Source organism: Lagopus leucura, unplaced genomic scaffold (genome assembly GCF_019238085.1).
Source record: "Lagopus leucura isolate 7727_CA_CO unplaced genomic scaffold, USGS_WTPT01 Super-Scaffold_73, whole genome shotgun sequence".
Classification (NCBI taxonomy): domain Eukaryota; kingdom Metazoa; phylum Chordata; class Aves; order Galliformes; family Phasianidae; genus Lagopus; species Lagopus leucura.
In genome coordinates, this window is record NW_024962252.1 from 86368152 (window position 1) to 86396138 (window position 27987).

A 27987-nucleotide genomic window follows, 5' to 3' on the forward strand; every position below is an offset into this window, starting at 1 on the left:
TTAAAAGAAAGATAAAATGTTCCTTTATTGGTGGCAGGTGAGCATTCATTGTGGAAGGTCCTTAAAAATAGTGAACAAAAACTAACAATGTAAGTGCCCTCCATAATTATATAAAAGCAGCATCAGGTAAGTGGCTCCCTTCTTTACTCTAGTCCTATGCTTTGGCACTTTTAGTATCCAAGTGCACAGTAACTCCCTCATCTCATTTGAGGAAAATAAAAGTGCTCAAGTGTATACCAACTACTTTGAGGGGCAAGAGGAGAGATTCCCACACACCATCCTCAGCTCCCACACAAACAGTACTTTTATCAAAAAGTGGCACTGCTTTCAGGATTTAGCACATACCAAGGAGTTTATAAATACTAAAGCTTTAAAAAAATTAGAATCATTTTCAATAAATAAATGACATCTGGTAATAGAGCTGCATTTGCTTTGCTGATCAGATATCTATATGCAGCATAAGTTATCTTTGTGAGGAAAGCAATGAAGTAGCAGACATGAAGTCCCTGAGGATCAGCAGCTCCGTGTTCAACATGTTTATTTTGCAATGCTTGTAGACAGCAGGGTAAACAATCAGTCCCAAGGCATCTGCTTTTTAATCTCCAAGCACAGCTGCAGACCACACAATGAATCATTTCTGTATCTCTTCTGTAGGCAGTAATCTGTGAAACAGAATTCTTAATAGACAATGGTGAGGAATCAGTTCTTCTAAAGTTGGATCAAGTGCTCCACCGTGTGTTAGTCCTTGGCATTCAAATGGATCCTTCTGCTATTCTTTCAATTGCTGACTGGGCAGAGTAGGTTGTGACTTCTGCCCCTAAAGTATCGTTGCCCATGGTACCATATGTTTGCTTCTCCTCATGGGCAAACATCGTCCTTTCTGTAGAACGAGGCTGCAAAACTCGAGGGATGTACATCTGAAATCACAAGCATTAAGGATTTTACTAGTCTCTCAGAGTAATACTGGGAAAATTTACTCAGGATAATCTTTTTCCCTTGCCATTCTTCTTTTCATCCATTTCCCATTCTTCACCTTAACAACTAAGGCCTTCTGCATCCTACAGGATGCTTCCTGGTGCAACACTCATCTGAATGTGCACAATGTGTAGACTGTGACACAAAGACTTCTAATTCTACCCCAGTCTCACAGCCTTTCTAGCATCAAGGCAGAGACCTGCTGGTCACGTCACAACTTCAAAGTCACAAAGCAGTGGCAATTGACTACACCTGACTGCTGTCCAGAGATTAGGTACTGGCTGATGTAAGGCCCGTAACACAGCGTACAGTAGCACATCTCAACTACTCCTAAAGCTTCGGCCGAAGGTACTTCTGGAACACCACCTGGAACAGTCAAGGAGCCCAGCTGCAGAACTTGCTGGTCCCACCAACACATGGGAAGTCCTACAGTCCATTCAGACTAATGCATCCTACACAAGCTCTTTGCAGGGTGAGAAATTAAGCTTCTCTAGGAAAGAGAATGTTAGTAACTTTTAACTTCTTACAGAAGATGCCGGAATGGTTCGTACATCTATGTCTCCACTTTCACCTTGAACGTCTTCTATCTGTAACCGATAACAGGTGAGGGAAAAGGAGAGAGAACATCAAACTGTTAAGTCAAAACAATATTAAGGAATGTGAGCATTTAAAAACCTGCAGAAATAAATCACTGGGCAGTGCCAGTTCTCTACTGCAGTCTCGTAATGAACTCGCCTCTAGCTTTCTTTCATACACTCCCATACTTCTTTCCTCTCAATCTTGCTAACATTGCCGCACTTTCCACTGCACCAAATAACCCACCTTTACTGATCAGCCCTTGTTGGTCATCTCACTGTAACGCATCCCTGTGGACAGGCACTGCTGCTGACAAGGCAAGAAACAATCCCACACAAACAGCTGGCACTACATTAGGTGCGTAGCTTGGTGCCAGAAAGTGCTACCCTACCATCACTTACCTTATAGTTCAGTGGGCTCAGGTGCTTGAAACACGCAAAACAAGTATAAGCCACGCAAACAGCAATTGTGATGCTGACAACTAGCAATGTAAACATTGTTGTAGGTGCTTTAAAGCCTAGAAAAATATTCAGAGAATACAATATAAAAATACACAGCAAGAAAAACGCGTTCTGTCTTCCCCACTTTCAGAAGCCTCATGTTTTTTCCTTAGAGGACCAGACAATCCACTTCCAGCCTCAGCTTGGAGAGCCCGGTTAAGCACAAATCTCTTTGGTAAAACTGCTGAACAAGCCATTTTCCCAGCTTTTTTTTTTTCCAGAGGTCAAGAAAGGCAGCTGTAAAACTTGAGCGACAAAGCTCACAGATCCTTCTCCTCATCCCTCAGTCAACTATTCTGGATCTACTTCTAAAATGCTTTTATTGATGATCTGTGAAATGTTATGGGTAGAGTCTATTTATTAAGTGTGGTGATGGCACTAAATGGAATGGCTTGCAAACAACCAAAAGGAGAAAAGTGACTTTCACAGATTACAGATGAATAATAAGACTGTAGCTCCATTGCATACAGCTGCAATGATTACAAAATGGATTGCAGTCAGAGGTGCAACCCTGCTACCAAAAAAGCAAGCCTCAGGTACACATACCAAACAATAAAGGTCTTCTGTACTACTGGCCTTTTAAAACCAAAAAATGGGGCATTGCACTAGAAGTATGGACAGAACTAGGAGGAATCTAAGGAAAAGGAAAGAAGACAAAAAGCTGAGGAAACATGAACGAGCCAGGTGGGATTCTTTGGGGTGGTGTGGTAGGAGCATGGAATGAACACAAAGAAAAGATCTAGAAGAAGACTAGTAAGAAAACAATTAGAATGAATACAGAGATTATTCTCCAGGTAAACTCAGGAAGTACTCTGAAGAAATTAACCACATTTTGCAGTAGAGATTATTTGAGTAAGTATTAAGGGGAAAAAAAAGTTAACTCATCTGTTCCTAAGTTTCTTTGGCCAGAAAAATAAACACCAGTTTGGTGCTTGTTTTTTGCCTTTTTTTTTTTTTTGGTAACACCAGCATGGGTAATGACATGGAACAAACAAGTTTTTAGTAGGTTATATGAACAGATCTGTATGGACTGGTTGGAGACAAAAACAACAACAAATAACAGCAAATAAATGTTGCTGTTCAAACAGAAAAGGGAAGTGGAAAAAATATCAGCTTGCAAAAACAGTTCTTGAAACATGGGAAAAAACAAGCTTTCAAGCATACAACTACTGCAGCAACAGCTGCTCAAACCCAAGGATAGCCTGAAGCAGTAGTTCTGAGTGCCTCTTAAATCCACTGGGAGCTACCTAAAGTTAAATGACTGTCTGCCAACAGTATTGTCTAACTACTGGTATGCTAGAAAAACATTGTGAAGCATACTGATTTGTCATCAGTGCTGCGAGAGCAGAGAAGGTAAAACACAGGGCTCCCTTCCGAAGAAGTGAAATTCAGCTCCTTCAAGTGTCACCCTCATCCCTTGCCAAATGCCTCCTCCTAGGGGTAAAGAGCCATCATGAACCTCTTCTGATGTCAAAGCTGTTAGAGTATCACAGCCAATGCTATTAGTACCAAGTGTTTGCAAAATAAAGAACACCCACATAGCTAAGAGAAATTATGTAAAACCATGAGTTTTCAAATCATAGAATGAGGAGGAGAGTCACTATCTCACTGCAGTTTTTCATGTGAAGTTTCATGGACAGCGTATAGCAGGTCTTAGTAGCATCATTTGCTAACATTCTAACACTTCTTTTCTTAAACAAAAGAAGCAGTAGCCAATTCACCCAGACTGATTATACAAATGCATGTAGTAAAGCCAAGAGCCATTTCACTAGTGAGAACTAGCTCTGAAGAGATTGATATATTTTGTGTGGAGGTTTTTTTCTTAATTTGTTGTAATAAGCCTGTCACTCCACAGCTCAATTGGCCAGTTCAAACTCAGTGCAATACGTAACCACCATAACTTCGTATTTACTGGAGCAAAAAGAAAAGCCCATGACGTCTATGAAGTTTCATGTGTAATTTAGGTATGCTGGCAAAAGAGGTAGGAGTATCTTCTCAGTGAGAACAGGTTATACTTACCCAACCTCAAAAAAGAAAAAAAATAAAGCCAGAAAAGGCAGAGAATTGGAGCTGCAAGAGCCTGATTCACCGCTGAAAAGTGCATCTTTTTCTCCAGCTTAGCAGGGAGGTACGCATAGTAAAGGTTATAACGGTCAACCATGTGCTTCAGGAGCATATATATTAACCCTGGAAGGAAAAAAAAAAGAAAATCCAAGGAGAAGGGGGTTGCAAATGTGATAAAAGCAACAAATCCGCGATGAAACCTGCACAAAGTGACCCAAAATTCGGATACTAATGGTGGATACGGGCCAAATATGAATGAGATACAGTTGCATGACAGCAGTCTGCTCCTAAATTTGCTCATGAGGCAGTGCCAAGACCCCCAAGGTCTCACCATCCCTCCCCCTCTCCTCAGACTTCTATCACCCACTCCTGCTCTCAGGGTGCATCCAGAGCTCCACCCTAGTGCTGGCACATGGGGTCACAGTGGTTGGGTAGAGTTGGAAACTTCCTTACACAGTACTGGTAAAGAGGAAAGGTCTAACAGCAGCTTTGTGTTTGCTTCTCAGCCTTCGATAAATTCATGTCTGCATTTCAAATCAGCTGTGTTTTATCCCCAGCAAAACACTTACAGATGTGACAGTTGCAAATTACAGCAGCTCAAGTACACAGTAGCACATTCCAATATTTACAATTGCACACAAAGAAGTCTAAATAAACATAAACTGTGTTGTTTAAAAAGTGGCCACACTCTCCCAATAATAAGATTGGTGATTAAAAATTGTTCTGAAAAAATATCTTATTTAGCTAATTATACTGCATCTAGCTTTCCAAAGTTTTAGATTAAAAAAAGATTATGCCAATACTATCAAACGGCTTCGTACAACATGCCTGAGAGTGAAAATAAGTGTAGCTGTTGAAAGAGTTCTTCATACATAAAAACAATCTTTATGAACAAAAGATGCAATAAAATGAAACATAGTTCAGAGCACAGGCAGTGAAAATGGGCAATTGTCCGAGAGTTCTAGACAGTGGTACGTCTTCTGCATGCTCATAGTGCATTTAATGATGGGTACAGCAAAAGCAAAGAAATCCTCAAACCTACATAAGTAATTTAAGGCATAAATTTTAATTTTGTTTGTGATACGGTGCAAAGGAAACTTCCTAGAAAAAAACATAGCCTGTGACTTAGAGATTTGGATAACTTCTGAAGGTCCTGCACTCCTAATTAGCTGGTAGTCTAAGCCAGCAGGGCTATTGGAGCATACAGTATTTCTCTTCTTGTCCATAGGCAAGCCTAAGACCACGTGCCAAACAAAGCCTCTTCTGTCCTTTTCTCCACAAGAAGGGATGGAAACGTGGATCAAAGTCCTAAGAGTGATCAGCATCTGAAGAGTACACTAAGAAACCAGATCTGGACCTTATGTAGCTCCCACTTGCCTCGGCCTCACCTATGCAGGGCCCACAGCTCATTGGAAACTTACCAAATGGGACAATGATGGGGCATGTAATGCTATAGGCCATGATGACAGTGAACACGCACAACATCCAGGCATACATTGCTCCAAATTCATATTCAAATGCCTGTTGCTAGGAAAGAGAAACAAAGATTCTTATCTCTCAAGTAATCTATCAACATGTCAGAAGTTAAGGTAGACAGACTAAAACAACAGTTCACCTTCTCTTATACCCTCCTAGGAGAGATCACTTATTTCCTTGAGAGGTATTAACAGCAAATATGCACTAGCATTACATGTTTTAAACAGCTATACCTACAGAAAATACATTATACTTTCATAGCCTTACAGGAATTCCTCAAAGTTATTTTCAATTACAGGAAGCAACTACATGAAACCACAAGGTTAAAAGTGACTGTGCCAGACATAGAACCTTCATCTCATTGCATAGCCCATTGTATCTGTACTGATCCCTGTGCTGGCTTTAGCAGTAGAGAAAGCTCAAGATGCCACAGCTTTTGGCCATTATTCCCAGTGCTAAGGAAAGGCTCTAATACCTGTTTAATATTTTTCCTTTCTGCAGTGGACTTGGCCATTACCATGCGTATGGTGTAAAGGATGAGGCCAGGCAGGCGCAGCAGCTCCATCCCATTGCCAATAAAAGCAGAGGCAATCACATAGTTCACAAAGAACGCTCCCTGGTCAGGCAAAAAGACACATCTACAAGGAAATACATCAGTGACTGGAAGGCAGACAGACAAACAAGTTGAAAGAACATACGCACACTTCTAGAAATCTCTCTCCATAAGGAGAGGTACAGAACACCATGAGAAGTAGCTACAAGTCTAATAATCTTGCTGAAAAAGAGTACAACATAACTATAAAGGCAGTACGTGCAGTATACTGTAGAAGTGTACTTTTATAGTGCCATTGCAAATTAGCCTGTAAGAAGACTTGCTGAGTCACACTGTTTGGAGAAGGAATAAATTGCTCAAGAAACAAGACAGTGCAGTCTGATGGGTGGCTGATAGCAGAAGAGAGCAACAGTTGATGTCTATTAGCAGCAACTTGAGACAAGATGAGATAAAATTACCCTACGGCAGCCTTATCTCCCAGCTTAGAAACTCCTAACCATCTTCCCGTTACTGATCTGAAATAGCGGTGGGAAAACATCATCTCTTAGTAACTGCATCCTATTCTTTCCCTCCAGTCTCTCACAAACTGGCCACTGTGTCCTGCCCATAGTCATAGAGCTTCTAATAACCAATATCTGCAAGTTTGCAGTACTGGCATAAAAACATTTGTATTTCTTAAAATCAGAAGTGAGTTAATGGATTTCAAGAAGTGCTGCAGCTATTTTGTCTCACTGCAGTCTTCAGGAGGATTTTCCCATCAATGACATGCAACAATCCTCACTACATTATCTAGTCCCTTCACCCCATCCTGTCTTTTTGCATCTCCGACAGAATTTTCAAGGACGTGGAAAAATAACTCTTCATTGAAATTTTGCATATGCTACCTAGCAGGAAAAGGTACGGATTTCTTCACAACAAAGGCATTTGTGTTGTCTCCTACTCTCACTTTTCCGGAAGTATCACCCCAGTGCTAACTTTAGTAAACGCTAACCAAAATTAGACACAGGTAAAAAGCATTTTAAATAACCTTGCAAGAAGTTGCTTAATACTTACTCCAGCCTAATGGCAGAATCAGACGACTCTCTGTCAAACAGCCAACGGAAGAAAAAATCAAGGCTGAAAGAAAGATGGCTAATGTGATTCAGAGGCTATTTGTAATTTATTGTGTAAAAATGCTTCTTTTTCAGTAGTTCAGAATACTATTTCAGCTTTATAGTTACTGACAGTCATAAGCTGGCAGAGAAAAAAAGAAGATGAATAATCAAACATCCACTTCATACTAAAGTTTTAATGATTCATTTTTAGCAACCATCATATAGGTAGGGCAAAGACATGCTACCCAGTTAGCTAACCACTGTATGGGTCCAAAAAAAAGAAAAGAAACCGTAACTGAAGAGTCAGGAAATTTGGCTCTTGGCTGTATCAGTATGGGCTACTTTCAACTAGAAATTATCTTTCATTGTCAAGAGATCCCTTTGCTACAAGAAAATCAGACTCCAGAAATAGGCAAGGCTAAGACAGCCTCAGATGAAAGGTGAACATTGAGATATTGTAATATCATCTAGTTGTTATAACTGTCATTATATTTAAAGTGTAATGACAAGATCACCAGACAGTCTGGAAAAGGATGAAAGTACAATATCTAAGCTTCAACTAGCAAACAAAGGAATATTACAAAAATATTATAGGAATATTATTAAAATATTCAAACATTACCAAAATATGGCTTTACCTAGTGAGACCAAGGGAAGGCAGAATCAATACCATGAAGATCAGAAATATGTAGACTTTATGCATCATTATTCTGTTCTCTGCAGATCTACCAACAAAAGAAAATTAATAAGAAATTCATATGAAAGCCTTCCACGCATGAAGAATTTTGCCCAAAGAACATCAGCACCCAGAAGACTTCCAGCTTCCCCTGCCATATTGCATTGCTGCAAGATACAACAGAAACGCCTTTGAGACACACTGATTTGGACCAAGCAGACTCTCAGTATCTTCTTGGGCACAGAAAATATTTTAGAATATTAATCCAGATGCTGGATTAACAAGACTACAGTCCTGCACTGCAAGCAAGGAGATGTGCACCCATCACAGCTGGTTTGTCAGCCAGTGATACTCATCTCTCAACAGTTTGTGAACAAGCTCCACACCAAACCTTATGCCAGGAGAGATTAGGCAGTATGCAGAATGGCATCACCTCCAAGAAATCAGACACTCAGATAAGCTACTTTACTTGCCAAACATCAACACTTTGAGAACAACATGACATTACTAATAATCTACCACTCCTACAGCAGCAAGAACATCTTTCTAGTGACTAATTGTCACCAGAAAACTGCAAAGATCGCCATAAACAACTGATTTTCTTCAGGATGGTATCAAATTAGGCATTAAAACCACAGTGGCTTTATAGGATCACATAGCCCTTGGGCACTATGGGATCTATCAGTTAGTACAACTATAGTAAGGCTTGAAATCAGATCTGCTATTGCTAGCAACTCTAGAAAACTTATGATCAATTTAAAATGGCTCAAAGTTGATGAGGCAAGTGCAATTATCAATAAAAAGCATTGATGAAATGTATGCAACTTTGACAAGTCAACAGAAAATTCTGGACAACATCTTGGAAGGGAATGGTACAAAAAATAAAAAGGATTTGACCCTAGAATCAAAAAAATGAACAATGGCTGTAGGTGGAAGATTAAACAACAGCAGGTACAACTGGATTCAGTGTGCAGTAACACAGGTAAACTGAGCATGAAACCCAGCACACGAATCAAGAGCTCCACCAGGTTAGCAGCACATCACCTGACACCTATGGGTGGCCTGGTTGTATCTGGAAAATCTTATGTCAACAGACCTGACAGGCTGTGGTCCTGCAGGCCTTCTCAGATCACCACTAGCAATATCCAACAGCACAGATTTGTGCACTGTTACATCCAGGTCATGCAAAATAACAATGATGGCTTTCTTATAAGTAGCTGTCAGTAGCTGGAGCCCTCAAAATAGGATTTGAGACTCCAGTGTTCTCAGCCTTAGGGGATCAAAACCCCCCACGTTTTACCTTCCTAGAGAACAACCTCAGGGAGATTTGAGGTACTAACCATGCTCCTGTTGAAGGATTATTTTTTTTCTAATTAAGCTTTAAACACAAAGTGTGTGTGAAGGGGGAGCAAAAGTGAATCATCTGGTTGGTTTTGTACTTAATACTACAAGTAGAATAACTCCAAAACATTGGTTACAATATTAGAAAGAGAAGAAAAGATGATATTCCCTGCTACAAGAACTCCACAGACTTAAAACAAAACAAAACAAAACAAAACCAACACCATAAACAGTTGAATGCTTCTCCTATTTTTTTTTTTTTAAATCAGTAATTCAGCTGATAAGGCCAAAACAGTGGAAGATTTTGCTTACTTTGTCCAGTGGGACTCCAGCAATGTTGAATAATAAACAATTGTTGGCAGCAAAGCTGAGAAGGACCAAAGCAAGAGCGTTGGGAAGAACTGACTGATGATAGGATTCTGATGGAAATAAATTAAAAAAAAAAAAAAAAAAAAGAGGGTGGAGTAGATGTTAAAGGCATTTTAATACAGCTGTGCTAGAACAGAGGCTGCAATAATCAGCTTTTTGTAGATGGTAGCATATCACACTAAGGCAATCTTTTTGAGATTCAAGTTTGAATCTGAACAAGTTCAAAATGAGCTAGAGCTCAGCTCTTGTGTGCAAGACAAGAAACAGGAGCAGGACTTGGGGGATTGAATTCCATGAGGATGAAGTCTGACAAGCAGTTTTTAGGTCGTACACGCAAGCTTTGGGAAATATCTAAAATGAACAATTTGTAAGAGATTTTAGCTGAAATTAGACAAATAATGGCATCCTGGTTTTCAATCTAGTAAGCAAAACAAACCATGGCATTTCTTCAGAGCTTAAAATCTGAATTCCCATCTTCTCATGCTAAAAATCTAAATATAAGTTGGATACAAAACTGGCAAATGTTTCAGATTCTCAACATTTTAAATGTAGTAAAAACTACAATCCAAAGATACGAGCAAATATAAGATTGATAATAATATAAAGTTTCAGATGAAAATATTCAGCCCATCAAGGAACAAAAGAGGAGGAACCAGGGACCGATTCTGGACATATGTGTGTGTGTGTGTGTGTTTTGTAAGTCAGCAGCTACACAAAACACTTCTGAAAATTTCAACAGATTTAGCCTGTATACATTGATTTTGTTTTTTTTAAACCATACATCCATCCCTTTAATAACATCTTGTCCTATATACAGCTATATCCAAACACGGTGATACTCACATTAAGGTAGTGAATAGGTTTAGTGACATTGAACTTGTCCATGGTTGATATGATTATGGATGGAGTAGTAAGAAAAAACAGCAAAATAAGAAGAGACAAATTAATGCACCACCATCTGACCCACCAGTTCAGCCCACGCACCGAAAGATTATTCCTGAAAAAAAAAAAAAAAAAAAAAGGAAAAAGCAGTAAGCATTTGCTGCTAAAAGTACATATTACCTGTCAAGTGACAGGTGGCACTGCTTTTTCATATTCTCAAAGTTATATGAACAAAGCACTTCATTTGTACAAACAAGATACATAAACAAAGTTCCAGTTGTTATTAGAAATAAGAAAAGTTGCAGTGGTTTCATTAAGTGATAACATAGCTTGCACTTGCAGGAGAACTTTTTCAGTCTTTCATAACACCTAAACACAATGTTCAAAGTAGGTAAGACCTGGGATGAAGCAATTCTTTGTTCTGCACCTACGTATTAAACTGAGAAAGTTAAAACAAGAGACTGAAACCATATGAAGAACAGCTCTCAGAGGCAGAATCTACCAAGAAGCTGTGATTTGAATAGTAAGGAAAAAACATCCAACTGAATCCACAGCAAAATCTGGTCTTAAACAGTCAGTGTTCTTAATATTTCCTGAAACAATTCCCCAAAGGACCAGAACGATTTGAGCCTCAGCCAAAGCCAAGCATTTAAAGTAGACAAAACAGGGACAGAGAGGCTCTTTATCACCCCCAGCAATGACAACTATCATGGTGAACCCACAGCAAATCACTGTTTCTCCTCTTCTTCATGGGGAAAAAACAAACAACACATTTTTTTGTGCCTAACTTGCAACAGAGATGCCACAACTAATCTATTGTCACATAAACTGAGCATTATATTGATTGAATCTTAAGTTACTTATGAAGCAACTAGAAAATGTTTAGTCATTTTTAGCCTGTAAGCACAACAAAAGATAGCACAGAAACGGCCTGATTCAAAATTATGTATTTTCATCACTCTCTCCTGTCTGTGATGGGTAAAGTTACTGGATCACTCAAAAGATATTGGCAGACAGACCACAGTTCACACAGTGGATCAGGCTATATTTGTCCCGCAGCACATAAAAAAAAAAAAAGATACACACCTATACAAACTTGGAGAATACTCCATTCTAACACCAAATTCCTCACCTCAGACCTCAGCAACAGTTACACACAATTGCCAAAAGACAGAACTGCTGAGGTACAGAGTGATGAGTATTTTTATTTATTTATGTATCTATTTATTTATTTCATGTTAACAGAAAAAGCAGATGCCAGAACTTTGGGGTAGCAAAACCCTAATCAGCCTCTGAGAGGTGCCCCCAAGGTGAAAGAAGAACACCATTAATAGAAATAAGAATTCACATCAGTCTCATTTCTGGGTTACAGGAAAAAAATAAAATAAAATACAGACCCTTTCTTCTGTCCCTATTCTAAACCTAAAGTATTATAAATAAAATGGATAGAAGACAGGAATCTTACCAACATATATTCTCAGGATAGGTAGCATATTTAACCTCCCAGTTTGTTACGCACAATTCCTTGCTGTAGGATGATGGCTGGGGTTCTCCCTTACACTTAATACTTCGACATTTGCAGGCATTGAAGTCCTTAAGGATACTGCAAGGAGGAAAACAAATAGGATTATTCCAAATTACTACACCTGAAAATGCTGAAGGAACACTGCCCATAGCACTAAAAGGCATTTTTTTTTTCTTTTAATAACCAGAGATCAAGACAGTGTTTAGATAACGTTGTAACTTCATCTCATGCATGCAGTGACCATCAGATACAGTTATTAACAGAGTACCTGACAAAACTGGAAAACAAAAAAAATAACCTTGAATCAAACTGTTCAGTGCTGCTATCAGTGCAGCAAAGGCTCATATTAAAAAAAAAAAAAAAAACAAACTCTGAGACCATTGGAAAATAGAAACAAAGGCAGCCAGTACCCCAAACATGTCACGTAATTACAGCTGTTTTCAAGTCAAAGCAAATCAATCCTTTATTTAATCTACATTCAGATTTGATGTTGGCATAATGAATTTTAACTAATTTTGATTTTTCACACAATTTTTTTATAATGCAAGTAATATAACAATTTGAAATACCTTCTTTCACCCACTCCCAGAATATCCACAATACTTATCTCCTGAGTTTATTATCAGTGTACTTTAAGTTTAAACACAGCCAGAGTAAGTCCTTCCAAAGATTTCTCAGAACACACCAACAGAAATGCTTAGCATTTATTTAGACACAGTACAACTGTGTGTGTGCTGTGGTGCAAAAGTTCTCTGCTACACTAGCATGGAAATAGAAATATATCATATCTGAATGAGTGGACTCTAGAATTCCTGGTTACGCTTGTTTCTCAGTTATGCTCATAACAATTAAGAAACCACACAAACAACAAACAAAGCAAAAATGACAAAACAGATCTTTACCTTACCAGAATTCAAGCAGGGACATCAGCATCTTGCAGCAAGTATTTAAGAAAGTTAATTATAATTCAATAGCTTGTTTTTTAAAAGTAAATAAGCAGGAATCTTTAGCACTTCCAGACACGCTACACAAACGTGAGCACCAGCACTAATCAAGCTTCTACAGCTATCTGATTCCATGAACTTCAGTCCTGGCTTTCTGCTTCTCCCATCCTATTTCAGGGCTCTGTGGAGCAGAGACCACTAGTGACACCGTATAATTTTCTAATCTGGTGGCTTCAACATCAAATGTAATCTAATTTTCCAGAGAATAGAGTTCACAGCAATAAAAATCTTTTCAGTTCTCCATGATTCAACTCAGAGATGTCTGTAATGCAACTCTGATGCGCGCACCGAGAAATTATCACATCCAAATTATAAACAAGTTAACAGTCAGAGAAGAAACCTCAGTGCTTATTTCTTCTTCCAGTTTCACACATTGAAAGATTATTCTGTGCTCTAAAATATTTAAATAGTGTGTAATATTTAATAAGTGTGTAACATGACAAGATCAAAGAGGAATGCAATTCACTGCTTTTAGTCGGAGCCACACAAAACTTCCCCAGCACTTTAAATTCTTGAAACCCTACAGCCTAGACTTCCCTGAAAAGACAAAGGCCTTGGAAGACTCTATCACCAGTGTGATTTGAAGGTCAAAAGAATGTAGAAAACTAGAAAGACTATAGGGAAAAAGAAAAAAAAAAAAAAAGGCATGGTGTGCTGCATTTGTAACACAAGTATTATTCTATTTCCTTCTACTCAACCTTGTGTTAGTAGAGGATTCCCACAAAATGTCAATTGAAAAGGACAGGTTATGTGCATCTTCTATATAAACAACTGGGTATAAGGCTTAGCTTCTGATACTGCATCTACACAAGAATCTACAGAAACAGGTAAGAGACATGTAACAACTGTGAAATCTGTATGAAGTCAAGATCTTGAGGGTCATATAAGCAACATGAAAGCAAAAGGTTGTGCCACACAATCACCTCCCATCTTGAAAAGTAGTCACAATTACCAAAATCTAGAGTATCTTGTATAAGTCCCCACAACACAAATTTTATTTTACAGGCTTTTGAATCATCTTATCCCAGGTTATCTAACAACTTGTGTATTGAACACAAAAGAAGGGTTTTTTTTAAATATATACTCACACATTTATACACACACACACACACACACACACAGCATAAAAAGGCTGAGTGCAGACATTTTTTTCTGTAACTTGCACAGCAAGTGATTAAACTTTCTTTCTACATGTTTAAAGACACACAATGCTGGGAAATTAGGTTTCTTCTCTTTACGCCACCCAGTACTTCACCAACACCAAACATCTAGAATCTACTTCTAAAACAAGCTCACTGCTTTGCTGAGGTTACTCAGTAGCACCCACTGTGATAGCTTAGTAACTATTTTTGTACATTACAAAATGGAGAAATCAGTAACCCCTTTCCAAGATCCAACTAATTTGGCCTACTACTAACCCAGACTACTGGACCCCACAAAGTAGGGATTCTTATCCCAGCAAGTACCCAAGCCACTTAGTCTCTTAGGCAATTAATTCTTCATTTGAAATATAGAGGCTAAATGCATATTTGCAGAAAAACTTACCAGTAAGCAGAGCAGAACAAATCCACATGATGGTGAAGAAGAAGAAAGGAAGAAGCAGCAACATAAGCAGACAAGCAACACAAACAAGATCAGTTGTACTATTAAAGTTAAAAGAGAACAAAGAAGATAGCAGACGAAACTTACTAGGTTGCCATGGATTTCTCTTGAAATGTTACAAATGCCATTCCTAATGGTTTGTTTTGAACTGCTTCTTCCTCTTTTGAGAATTCTTCAATCAGTCCATTTGTAACTCTACTATAATACTCCACAGCATCTTCCTGTTAAGAAATTGATGAGTGTTACATCCAAGCATCAGATGGCTGATACCTTCATTAAAATACAGTCTACACAAACCACGGTCCTTCTTCCTTCCACAAATTACAAATCATGTCACCACATGAAGACAAACAAACAGAAGGTTCTCTTGTATTTACTTTTTGCACTAAGGTTACACTACTAAAGTTCTGGGGAAATCCTTTCCTCTATTGCACAAAAACATGAAAGATAAGTTCCCTGCAATGAATAAGTAATTTTTTAAGCTCACAGGATGTTACATAAAAACTACTCGATATGATCTACCCAGCCACTGTAAAAATGAACAGATCTCTCACCCTTTCACATCCTCTCATTTCACAGCAGCAGAACTGACCACATGGCTTAGGGTTGACTTTGACTGGATCGCCATGCTTCTCATACATGTGTTTATAGTAAGTCAGGCTTCTCTCTGCCTCATTTCTAGGTGGAAAAACACACCCAAAACATTTTGCAAGAAAACAGTATCAACAAACTTACAAAGAACATAAACCCCAAGAGAAAACATTGTGTCAAAGACTGACAGCTAATCAGTCAAAGGCATTCATAAACCTTATTCTAGCTACTTTGTACAATTAATTTTCAAGCCTGTAACGGCATTGAAGAGTCTTCACCCCTGAGGTTCCCTAAGAAAAAAGTTGCTATTGTATAGTCTAGAAGTAAACCTATTTCCCTCTTCCCTGACCACAGCAGCAGTCTGCTACAATTACTAATTAGTAATACTAATTCAGCAGCTGGGTTTTCTAATTTGTATTGTCTGACCAAGCAAACAATGACATACCAGCCAAGCCTTTAGAAACACATACTTCAAAACACAACTGAATCTGACTGAAAAGCAGAACAGAACTGTAAAAGCAGAAATCATTTCTAGTATGTGCAAGCTTAGTACTATTGGTAAATGTCAAAATGTTGATTAAGAACCTGCAAGATATCTACAAAATTATGCTAAATTCAGATAGATACAAAAACAAGTACCTTTTTCTAAATAGATGAATAAGCCTGGATACATCATAACATAGCTGGACCTCCAGCACAGTGCAAGTTGGGTAGGCAGCACTGAAAACGAAGCAATACAAGAGAAGTACACTGAATAAACTGTTTCAAAGACCATCACTGGTGTCTAAATGGTATCTCAATCACTTCTGAACAAGGTAGCACAGAGAGCCTTCCACAGAGACCAGCTTTCAAAGTTATGTTAGCATGAGATGTGCAGCATTATTCCCAACTAAAAGCCATGTGGGAATATTTATGGGAAATGTGGAAACAGCCACATTTTGGGTTCTAATTTTAAGATTAGCTAACTAGTTCTATTGAAACATAGCATTTTTCATTCTATTCTCAATTCTTTCTAAGGAAAGAGATAGTTTTAGAAGATGGATGCTATTACATGATAAGAAATAGCGCAAGAGTCAAACACATTTCTGCCTGGGAGTTAAAACTACTAGGATAATTCTAAATCCTTTGTTCCTAATTAAGCGTGGAACTTACACGAAATGGCCTTGAATAGCTTCTTGTTTTGCATTTTTTGGAAGACCAGTTATAAACAATGTGCACTTAACCTGCAAAAGAAAAACAAGAAATCCTATTTTGAAAAATTGCATCAGTAAAGAGAGAATATGCAGCATCACTGCCTTCCTCCTAAGTAGCTGTGTTTTAGATGGGGAGAAAAAAAAAAGGCAGGATATTTCAATGGGAGCAGCACCTATTCAAGATAGCAAAACACCTCCTGCACTGGTTAAAGGCACTACAATTTCACAAGGTCCTATTACTACCCCCACCCACCCCAATCTCCAGACACTTCTCACAACTCAGTGGAGATTTATTTGCAGTGAATTCTTTCAGTTATGTTACATTCTAGCAAAGAGGAGGCATTACAGCAATTTGCTTTTTTAGCACTGTCTGCTTTCAAATAGACCTGGCCCATTCCTGCCCTCTCCCCCCCACCCCTGCCCACACACACAGATTGATTGTTTTCCAAACCCCAACACAGAAACTTACTATATTTTCTTCTTTATATGTGACTGTTTTCATGTGATGACTCATGAAGACAACAGTCAGAATCAGGTAAACAACAGCAAAACACGTGTGCAGCCAAAGAAGATTGTTACTGTTGGACAAAACATTGTGAACACGAGAAGCAGGAAGAACTAATTATCCCACCAACACACATAGTCATCAAAATGCTAAGCAGATTAAAACCTTTCTTTAAACACAAAACAACAAAAAAGGTAGTAACTGATAAACACTCATGCACATACAGACCCTTGGACAGGCATTAGGGTTACCCAATACATTTTACAGTGCACAATTAATGAGGGTGCAAGACAAACAGCTGATTTTAGGCGACACTGAGCTTATGCCTTTGCATTCAGATGACTAATTGGAAGCTCCACGATATTAGCCAAGACACTTTTCATTGGTCAGTGGTTACTGTGCTAAATGCATAACTGAACTCTCCTTGAATACAACCCTTATCCAAACCAGAAACATCCTAATACAGAGGCTAAACCCCACTTTCCTGATGGCTCCTTCCTCCAAACCTAAACACAGAAAAGTGTTCTGTATGCAGCTCTTCAGTTTTGAGATGAGTACTACTAATAACATAAAATACAGGAACCTATTTTGCAGATAAAAACCCAACCTAACAACAAAATCCTCACTAGCTACAAGGAATCATAACAGTTAGATAAAAGCAAAGTGCATTGGCAAATATTCTATTGGACACTACAGAATGGATAGAGAAGTTTTGAACAATGATATAAAAGAAAAGCCGTACAGATTAGTATTGCAACCATTTTTACAGACTTTTTTTTTTTTAAATGAAGTTACTTGAATTGTGAACTCAAATGGGAGAGACATTCACAAATCTGGTTCAAGAGAACTTAAGTTATCTGAGTTGCACATTACAGTAAAGCTGTCAGCTTTGTTTTCCTTTCCACAACACGGTTTCTTCTGGCATAGGTATTTCTCAAAACAATATTGTTAGATGTGCAATCATTAGCCAAGACAAACAGGTAGTAAAAAAAAAAAAAAAAAAAAAGAGTAGAAGCCAAGATCATAGATTTCTTATCAGAGTCATAACATACAGCCTGAAGCAGAACGCATCCTGATTTCAGTTGACAAAGCACAATTAAGTAATTCCTACCCTCGAGAGCCACGTTGCAAGCATCAATGCATGTATTCAGAAACTATGGCAAGAAACAGACATAAGCATATAAGTACCTTCCAAGATTTACTCACCCAGTTTCTAAGTTCTGTATAGTTGTTCTTCCAAAACTGTAGGGATCTTTAACTAAGAAGGAAAAAAAAGAAATCACATAGCATCATTAGCTGGTATAAAATTCACCCGCAAACTAAAAATGCTTTTTTTTTTTTTCCAGACATTGATCTACTTCAACATTAAAACAATTTAACCATCAATACTGGTTGGCAGAATTACATTTTAAAATTCACCAAAAGAAAAAAAAAAGCACCTCAATATCATACCACTTTCAGCTCATTTAAAGAAACAGTCATTTTAAAAATCTGAATGCTAGATTTTTGCAGTACGTTTCCCTTCTTCCCACAGTCTCCTTTCATACCCAATTAACAACATTAGAAAAGAAGTAATACTAAAGGCACAGGGACAAACTACCAAATTATAGAAGTGCACAAGTCACAGAGCTCTTTAAAGCATAGGTAGTAGCAAATTGAAAGCAAAAACTGGGTCACTTTAAGGGCAGTAGAAGAGGACAAGTTTGGGGCGGGGGGGTGGGGAAGGGAAATCAGCAAATCAGTACACAAACTAAGATGCAAACAACACTGTATAAGAGAAACCAGACAAAATATAAAGAAGCCCTCTGCCTGAGAGCTCCTGGGAAAAAAATCAAAATGAACTGGTGAGTAGCAGTGTAAACCAAGATGATCAACCAAAGTCAAGCCTGTTAATGTGTACAAGCCTGTAAATGTGATCTTAGCAAGACTGATAGGAAGTCAGTGCATAAGTACATTTTATGGGCTAATAAAGGCTTGTTATCAAAAATGGAAACGTGTTTAAACAAGATCTGCCAGAGTTGTGTTCATTAATATTCCATAGGACAGGTGGCAGACTAGAGAACACACTGTATTTGTTGAGTACCAGTTGATCACGATTAAGACTGCAAGAAATATGAAACAATTCTTTGAGCCCAGTCAGCACAAAGACTCAGCAAAATGATTTGCTACTCAAAATGGGACAAAACCAGGGCAGAAGGGAGCAAACAAACAGAAGGTCCTGAATGCTTTTACAATGGCATTAAAGCCGACTCCTTTCAGAATTAAAAAAAAATTCTTACCAAGAAGATCACCCGATAAGTTGACAGGCAATATGACACCAACAGACAAAATGCTGACAGCGACCAACAAGCAGATGATGTGACGTTGGAAGGTAAGGTAATGTATGGCATCTTCACCACATCTGTCATGAATCTCATCATCACTACATCAGAGACAAAAAAGCACATCATCAGTCTACTTAGTACTCATGCAGTTGCTTGTTTGGGGGTTTTTGAACATACATTCTTTTCTCAGTTCACCCAATGACTTCCCCTCCAATTCCTGTTGCTCCTCAACACCACTGTGTTCTCTCATCTAGAAGTTTAACTGCTTTGAGTTTCAGAAGTGTCTCTTTCTTGCACAGAATCAACATACAAAAATTAATATGATGAAATTTAAGATGGAAACAAGTAATGTGAAAATATGCATGCAAGTTCCTTATATCAAGCTGGAAGAGGACAAAGACATCTGCCACAACTTTCTGCTTTAGAACAGCCACAATGGAAAGCCTACATCTCAAATTTTAGGGTCACCTGTGACAGTGTTCACACATCTCAAGAAAGGCTTCCTTTGAGGAAAATGATAACAGAACCACCTTCACCTTAGAATTCTTAGCATCTACTCAATTTCAGCAAGACAGATGAGTAAAATATGAGTTCTTGAGAAAGGAAGGGACTAGCAAAAGGGGAGAAAGTCTCAACTACACTACTTTCTTGTTTCAAGGTATCCAAGCTAGAAGTGCATTTTAAAAATCATTATTCACTAAGCTCCAAGAGACATAAAGAACCAACACCACAAGTCTAGTGCTCGCTTTCTGGAAAACAACAGGATGGGCTTTTCTTTGTCCTGCAATTCCAGCCCCAACTAAGTCACCAGTTCTCCACAGAATCCCTTGCACGGAAACCATGTTTCCTGCTCCAGGGCCTACTGGCTTCAAACAGAGGAACACCCACATCATACCCTTTGAAGGGTGTAAGCCTGGAGCCAAGTTCTTAGCTTAGAATCCATACAAAAGGCCTAGATTCAATTCAGTTCACACATTGTTCCTAGATCAGGAAGTCTCTGGCCTGTCAACTGAAAGGCAAGTGTATCCTGGAGAAGTATTCCTATACAGTCACCTTGTTTTCATGTTATTTTTTTTTCCCCAACCCACTACTGCCCACACACTGGAGGCACCTGCAGCGCTCTTTGTATTAAAATTCTGTCTACTCAGGAAAGAAAAAAAAAAAAAAAAAAAAAGAAACAAAAAAATTTTTTTTTTTTTTTTTTTTTTAAATAAAAACAATTTTAAAAAGTGATTTACTATTTCTTTTTTGTACTTACTGCATCCGAAAAGCAGCCGCCATCCAAGAACAAAAGCCCTGGAAAGACAAAAGTTGTAGGAGTTAACATAGAAATACTTCTCTTAATTGGACAGGGTAGATGCTAGGGGTTTTTCTATTAAGCCAATCTCTTAGCTAAAAAGCTGGCAGCCAGATAGTCTGAAATCATTGTTTAGAAAGAGAAAAATACGGAATATACACACAGAAAAACACCTACTGCTCTACACACTTTCTAAAAGGTAATCTGTATGTCTGCCTTCACAGAGTATTTAAGATTTGAGGGGCATTACTTGTGTATTTACTGCTTAGGCTCCTTAAACTTATACAAGTCTAGATCCCATCCTCACTGAAGAGAAGTCAAGATTTAATCTCACTATGAAAATTGGCATTTCGTGCACAATTTTAGAATGGTGATTTTCTCCCCTAAAAAGAATGCTTTTAGAGATTCCAATTTCAAGGAGAAGCTGTATGAGAATCTGATACAAGTTTAAGATATTAACTCCAGTTAGAAGTCATCTAGATTTAAAAACCCTCCTGTGAAACAGTACAGGAGAGATCACATCCCACTGAATGTTCTAGTATGGTTAAGAGCAAAAAAAAAAAAAAAAAACACATCTCCCCTGAAAGGCCTATTCTTTCATGTTAGTATTCAATTAAGAGACATTTTTATTCAACCGTTTCAATGATAGAATTGCTGAGTTTAAGCAAAAAAATTCTTCCACTACTAACTAGTTTTAGTATTACAACGTATAACCCCTGTCCTACTTGAGAGTTATTTAACAACACCGACACAAGATAGTGATTGCTTATACAACAATAACTTATCAAGAAATGGACAGATTATTAATAGCTCTATAAAAACACAGTACATGATGTACTACTAACTTTCACACTGAAAGACCATCTATGCAGAAGTACAGACTAATACACTGGGCAAGGTGGAATGGCAAATTATAACAAACTGCATTAGGTAGTTTATATCAGAAAAACTTAAAGAAATCCTAAAATACTTACACTGTCATACTCAAGAGCTTCAGGTGCTGATGAAGATGCTGATGAGTGGGTATATCTTACTCCACTGAAATAAATTAAATGATGCTTTCAAGTATCTTTCATAACTGAGGCTGGAGTTTCAAATAATTATTTCCACTTTAACAATTCTGAAGTAACTACCTGAAATAATATTAAAACACTTTTTCCACTTACAAAGGCAGCGGTTTTCACCTTGTAGCATACGCCTAACTATGGAAGCTAGTACAGTGCCTCACGTTCACATTCAAAAGTCAGGACCTGTAAGCTCCTGAAAAGAGAGTAACTGAACTAGAAATAAAAGCGAGCGTTTTATTGGGGTGTTCTTTTATATGAGTGCAGTTTAATACAAAACAGGTTTTTAAGTCTAGGCAAGATCAGTTCTGCAAGGTATCTCAGATACTCCTCATCACAAGAGACCAACTTGTTTCCCTCTTCGTCTCTCCCTTCAACTTACAGCCACTACTCAGAATTTCTCTTTACCTGCAGGGTGCCCTCCTCATTCAAATTCAGCCCTGTAGCAAGGCTAAAGACAATGAGAGAACATGCAGCTTTCAATAGAAAGAGCAAAGTACCTGTTTTCAGTTTGTTGCTAAAAAGAAACCTCGCAATGGTGATGTGACATAATTACGGGATTTGTGGATGTATTAACAATAATTTTGGCCTAGGTCACAATGCTGTAGGGACAGGAACAGACTACAATGCAACTCACTGCTCAAGGACCCACTCGTCCCATGCAGATCTCTACAGCCTACAGAGAAGCCTCTTCATTCTTGCTGCCTGAGTTGGCTAGATTAAAGCTGCCTCAGTTATTGCCCTTTTTTATTTATTCATTTTTGCACATCTAATTTTCACACATGTACATGGAGTGAGTCTAGAAACACTTTGAGCCATTTCCTTCTAATTAATTGTGGACTTAACTACAACTTAGAGATAGGACAAGGGGGAATGGTTTTAAACTGAAACAGAGCAGTAGGAGGAAGTTTTTCACTCAGAGGGTGGTGAACAGGCTGCCCAAGGAGGCTGTGGATGCCCCATCCCTGGAGGCATTCAAGGCCAGGCTGGATGTGGCTCTGGGCAGCCTGGTCCAGTGGCTGGCGACCCTGCCTGTAGATATTTGAGGTCCTTTTCAATCTAGGCCATTCTACAATTCTATGAATTTAGCTGTACCATTAAAACAAGCAAGAGTCTCACTTGTAAAGCTTATCCACTTCCTAAGAGATGACTAGTTTTTGAACATTGAGACATCACCTTGTAGAAATAATAGTAAAAATAAAAACAAATAAATAAAATCAAAAGCTCAGTTGCAGTTTTCACTAAAAATCAGTGGGGAATTTCAGAAACCAGTTAGAAGACATTCGATTTTAAATTATTTCTAAACCCTTCACAGTAGAGTCTGCGTAGAGGAGCTCTGGGAAGATACTGGGCCTGAATGGAGACATGCACAACAGTCAGTATCCTTCTGTCACAGAAGCACTGTAAACATTAATATGTAGCCACATGACTTGTTAGCAGACAAGCAACCCATTCTCTCTCTCTTTTTTTTTTTTTTTTTCCTCTCACATCCACCTCCTTAGCCCACAGCTGGAGAAGGGAATTTACAATGACAAAGGCAAACAAGCAGTTTTCAAACTGACACTGCAAAGAGGAACTTGCAGCAGAATATATTTCAAACAAGGTAGGAGGATTACATTTTTAACAAGTACACGTATGTGATTACCAACATCTAACTGATACAAATTCACTTAAATTAAGCCCTGCTTAACTCCACTGCTTCCATGTTCCCTAGAAGGTTTCAACAAATCAGTCTGGTTGTGTATCTTTTTACCCTTCAGCTTCTGACACAAGAGCAACGCGTCCGTAGTCCCAGAATCTCTTCCTTATAATGGAAAACAACAATATTAAAATCTAGAAAATAAAAACAGAGATTTTTATATTTTATTTTGTAATCAGCTTTCTTGGGTGCATAAGTGCTGTTAAAAAAATGCTGTCCTAAGTCTTAAACCAGCTATCACAAGTTAATGGCCCCAGCGGTGATCACACTACAAACCAACCCAGCGGGACCAAAGGAGCGCAAGAGCCACCTTCCTGTCCTCATTTATGAAGGAATCCTGAATGTCGTATGTCTGAACTGAATGCATATCCAGGTTTGTGAAAGACAGCAGTTCAAAGCTTTCACATATATATCTTTACTGTTTTCCTTCACTTGCATCCAGAACTATGACGGAAGACTTCCAGTGCCGTTCTTTTATTATTTTTTATTTAACATTAATGTAACTGGCTGTAGGGAGTTCAACCATTTTCTCCAGAATTATTTTATATCCTACTCAGTAATAAGTCATGCATTAGTACAACTCATAAAACCCAGAAATGTTCATTTTTTTTGACTTCCTCCCAATATTTTCCTTTTTTGAAAGAGGCAAAGTAAAAAAATAATAATAACAGTGTATTTCACAGATGTACTGCTTTTTTTTTTTTTTTTTAAGAACTTGCTCTGTAAGACACAGAACTAACAAGACCTGTTTTCCATGCACATGTTAACACGTACACTCTCGCCTTCCAGCCCCTCCTACATCCCATACCTGTTTGGCCAGTGATGTAACTTATCTCATGCTATGCAAGTACTGAAGGGTCAGCCAGGATACATGTCAAGATTACCCAGCTAACTTCCGCATTTTGCAATAAATAAAGCCTTCTTACAATAACCTTCTCCCCAACAGGAAATAAAAGTTGAGATCCTTTTCCTTTATCTGTCCATTAAGCTTCATGCAATTCATAAATTTCAGCAATGCCAAATCCTCTATAGTCTAAGACAACCCAGGTTTAAATTGGCTAATATATTCTCCAGCTATTAGGAGGAGGAACTGACAGGCAAAATGGGTGGATAATGCAATACATAAGCCTCACTTCCTCAGGAAAGCAGGCTAGGAATAATATTCAGAAAACCATCAACTGGCAGTTATTAAAGAGATCTGCATAAACGTGTCATAAGCATAGGAGGAGTACAGGAGCTGCTAAATAAATTGCAGTACTCGGTAGTTGAACAAGAAAAAGTCTTCTGCATTGCAGCTAGTTCTTCCTGTCTAGGCAAAGGTGCAGTGCAGAGGCTCAGTATCTTTATATTCAACCACAGCTTTGGGAAAAAAAAAAAAAAATTGACAAAATTTTATTAAATGCTACTAAATAATTTTTAGGTACATCTTCTAGTTCTTACAGAACTACCAGCTCAGACCTCACATAGGTAGTTTTAAGTTTCCTCACATGGCTTTCTACAATTTGGGAAATGTGATCCCTTCAGTCTGATTTTATTATCAAAACCTCAATTCTCATTATTGTGTATTATATCTCTCACTAATTTGCCAGCCTACAGCTCTTATTTTTTCTAGTGACTTAGGAACACTTTTGAGTTTGAGACCAAACTCATAAATATAACCAAAAAATTTTTGGAACCCCAGGCCTGCCTTAGCAAACTAATCCATTTCTTCCTTTTATCCAGACTGAGCTTCTTAGTACACTACTTCTTTCACTGCTTTATGAGATCTAATTCAGACACTTGGGAAGTGACAGATATTCCATATTGCAACTTCTCTTGCAAAACAGTCAGGACATTTTCCTCTGGACAAGCAATTTAGCAATGGCATTCCCTTACCAAAAGTATACCCATAGTAAGGAAAAAAATAAGACAAAACATAGAAGTTTGAGTTACCACTTCAAAGAGCACCTTGGCCCTAAATACAGGCCCAATCACTCTGCACTCTTCCTACATTTATACATCTAACATTCAGTTCACATACAGGTGGGATGACAGTGTCACTGTTATTAATACCTGAAAAGTGCCTTGAAGTTCCCAGGATGGCCATAGCATATTTGTTGATGATTCTTAGAAACAAACCACTACCCGATAAACACAGAATCCAGCACAACCTGTAACTTTTGAGAAGGCTCTAGTGTTTTCAATACAATAAATAGAAATCAGGCTTACAAAAAAGCAGGTGACATCAAGCAGCAAGACAGTTGGGATTCCACCAAAAGTTACTCCCTGGAGCACTGTGCTGCCCCGGGCAGTGCTGTAGCAGTACGTCTCATTTGTTGAGTTGAAAAATCCACTTCTATTCCAGGAATAGGCCAGATGAGAATCTCCAATACCCAGAAAGAAGAGAGGGCTCATCTTGTCTTTCCCTTAATAAAAAGAAAAGAAGAAACTACATGAAAAGCCTGCTTGATATTTGCAAGATGTACTGAAAGAAAAGCACAGGAAGACTCAACAAGGAAAGTACTTTGGAAAAAATAGTCATATTTGACAATCACTCCTCTTTATCTGGGAAATACTTTTGCAATAATTGACAGACTCAGTTGTTGGCAGTGCCCAAGTGAGAATGCCTGACATCTAACCGATCCCATTTTCCACAGACACCTGAGGAAAGCTACTGAAGAACACACAGACCTTTCCATCATCTGATCTGTAACATTAAACTACTTATTTCAGGCTGGATTCTGACTGTAGGAGTAACACAGGGCACTAGACATTCTAACACATTATAGCAGTTCAAAGACTTTGTTCCTAGTTGACGAGCACGTGTGACCATACTGGCTTGTAAAGGCCTTGAGATCATTAACAAAATTGTCACTAATTCTCCTGAAAAGAATTACTACACAAATACATTCCTCTTTCTCTGCTCTTTGGACATTGCACGTTTTCCTTTTTAACAGGAGAATTCAGCTAAGAGAACAGGCACAGTGACTACAGTACCTTGCTAACACAAAAGAATATTTTCACTTTTCTAAGAGAACAGCCATTTACCTCATTTTATTCAATTGACTTGTAGACAACACGCAAGACTCAGCTACCGATACAAACACCTTTTAATCAGTGCATATAGCTGCCCACTTATTTTGAGACTTCCAGCTCCAAGCATTGCTTTTCTTGAACCCTATAAATGTGATGGTTCTTATCTATTTCAGACAGAAATATGCTCCATGTAGAACATGCTTCTGATTGATAAATTCATAAAGAAAGCATACCCCAAAAAGCTTTATCCTTTGGAATCAAAGACTGCAGGTCCTCATCACAGGCCTAGATGCACTACTTTGGGGATATCACACCTCTACAAGAAGGCCACACATGACAGCGCTATTCTGGAGGATGTAAATGAAAGAATATGATTAACCACAAGGTCTCCTTTTAAATAGAAACAAAACAAAACAAAAGCCACCAAACATAGAACAGCTCGCATGGGAGAATGCTCCTCCCAAACCAGAATTTGCTCAGTGTTAGACTGCACAAAGCTGGGAAGAAACAGGCAGCCTTTGTCCCAGCTGACAAAGATATATACACGATGTGTGCTGCGAACCTGTTCTTGCTTTCTAAGAAATTTAGTGCTGACAGAAGAGCAGCTTTTAGCACACTGCGGGACCTTCCACCACATCCATGGCAGAGACCACAAGTTAGAACGGTAGCAACGCACCCAGCTCATCAGATTCAGTGTCCGATTTTGCAAGCCTTTACTTTCAAACGAGGTAGCTGCTAAGAAGATAACGAGTACAGCAACACCCCCAGGTGGAGCTGCGCGGCTGCAGCCCAACGAGACCTCGCGGGGAACGCGAGCACCGCGACCCGCACTGCTCCCTCTGAGGGGCTGAAGGAAGCGGGCAGCACCCGCCGCAGCCCCGCGGCCGCCCCTCAGGGCTCGGCTCGGCTCGCCTTCTCTCCCGCCCTGCGGCCGCCCCTCAGGCCTCGCCTCACCCTCTCTCCCGCCCCGCGGCCGCCTCACGCCGCCCCTACCCACCCTCCCCCCCTCTACCTTCACGGCCGCGGCCCCGCTGCCCCCCGCCCTCCCTCTGCCGCCGCACGGCCCGAGTTACCGGCCCGAGCAACAAGTCCCCGTCCCCGCGCATGCGTGCCGTCCCGCGCCCAGGCTGGCAGCCGCCGTGAGGCAGCGGGCGGGGCGGGAAGCGGCGGCGGCCGTTGGTTCCCGGGCTCCCTGGCGGGGCAGCGCGGCACGCGGGTTTTGCTTCCTGACTGCGGCCGCCTCCTTATCCGTGTTTGGCAGAGCCTGAAACGCTGCCCCCAGAGAAGGAATGATACAGGAAAATCATGAGGGGAAGCTGCTCTTGCTTTCGTGATCTCTTTCTTCTGTAGCGCTGCCAAAAGTATTGCACGGCAACTGGGAGATACGGCCACCTGCTTTTCACCCAGCGAGGCTTTATTTTAGCACGGGACTGGCTTGGCACTGGGTTTATTCCCAGATAGCAGAGTCAGCTAAAGGCTTTCAGGTGGAGGCTAGGGTCTGACAGAATTACCTGTAATACATCAAGAGCATCACACAGCGCTTTGTGCATATATCATTAAGCAACCAAGCATCCACATCTGCACATGAACGACACACCTCTAAGCACGGCCTCAGTGGCCTGGTCTGGTTTGGTTTTGTTTTCTTCATTTAAATAGCGTACA

At 39.2% G+C, this 27987-nt stretch overlaps 1 protein-coding gene across 1 annotated transcript; it reads right to left on the bottom strand.

Moving 5' to 3' along the window:
* Positions 1-27471, bottom strand: TMEM63A (transmembrane protein 63A). The gene is made up of 24 exons (XM_042874994.1): positions 27399-27471; positions 26559-26672; positions 25519-25715; positions 23365-23444; positions 21522-21585; positions 20509-20546; positions 19206-19348; positions 18133-18184; positions 16891-16999; positions 16381-16451; positions 15868-15948; positions 15192-15315; positions 14725-14858; positions 11972-12109; positions 10468-10621; positions 9568-9674; positions 7877-7963; positions 7198-7260; positions 6067-6229; positions 5537-5642; positions 4071-4238; positions 1953-2068; positions 1503-1562; positions 1-917 (listed from the first exon to the last, which is right to left on the bottom strand). The coding sequence occupies exons 3-24, from the start codon at positions 25702-25704 to the stop codon at positions 753-755; spliced, it is 2409 nt and encodes an 802-aa protein (XP_042730928.1). The 5' UTR covers positions 25705-25715; positions 26559-26672; positions 27399-27471; the 3' UTR covers positions 1-752.
* Between the last annotated feature and the right edge of the window lie 516 nt (positions 27472-27987).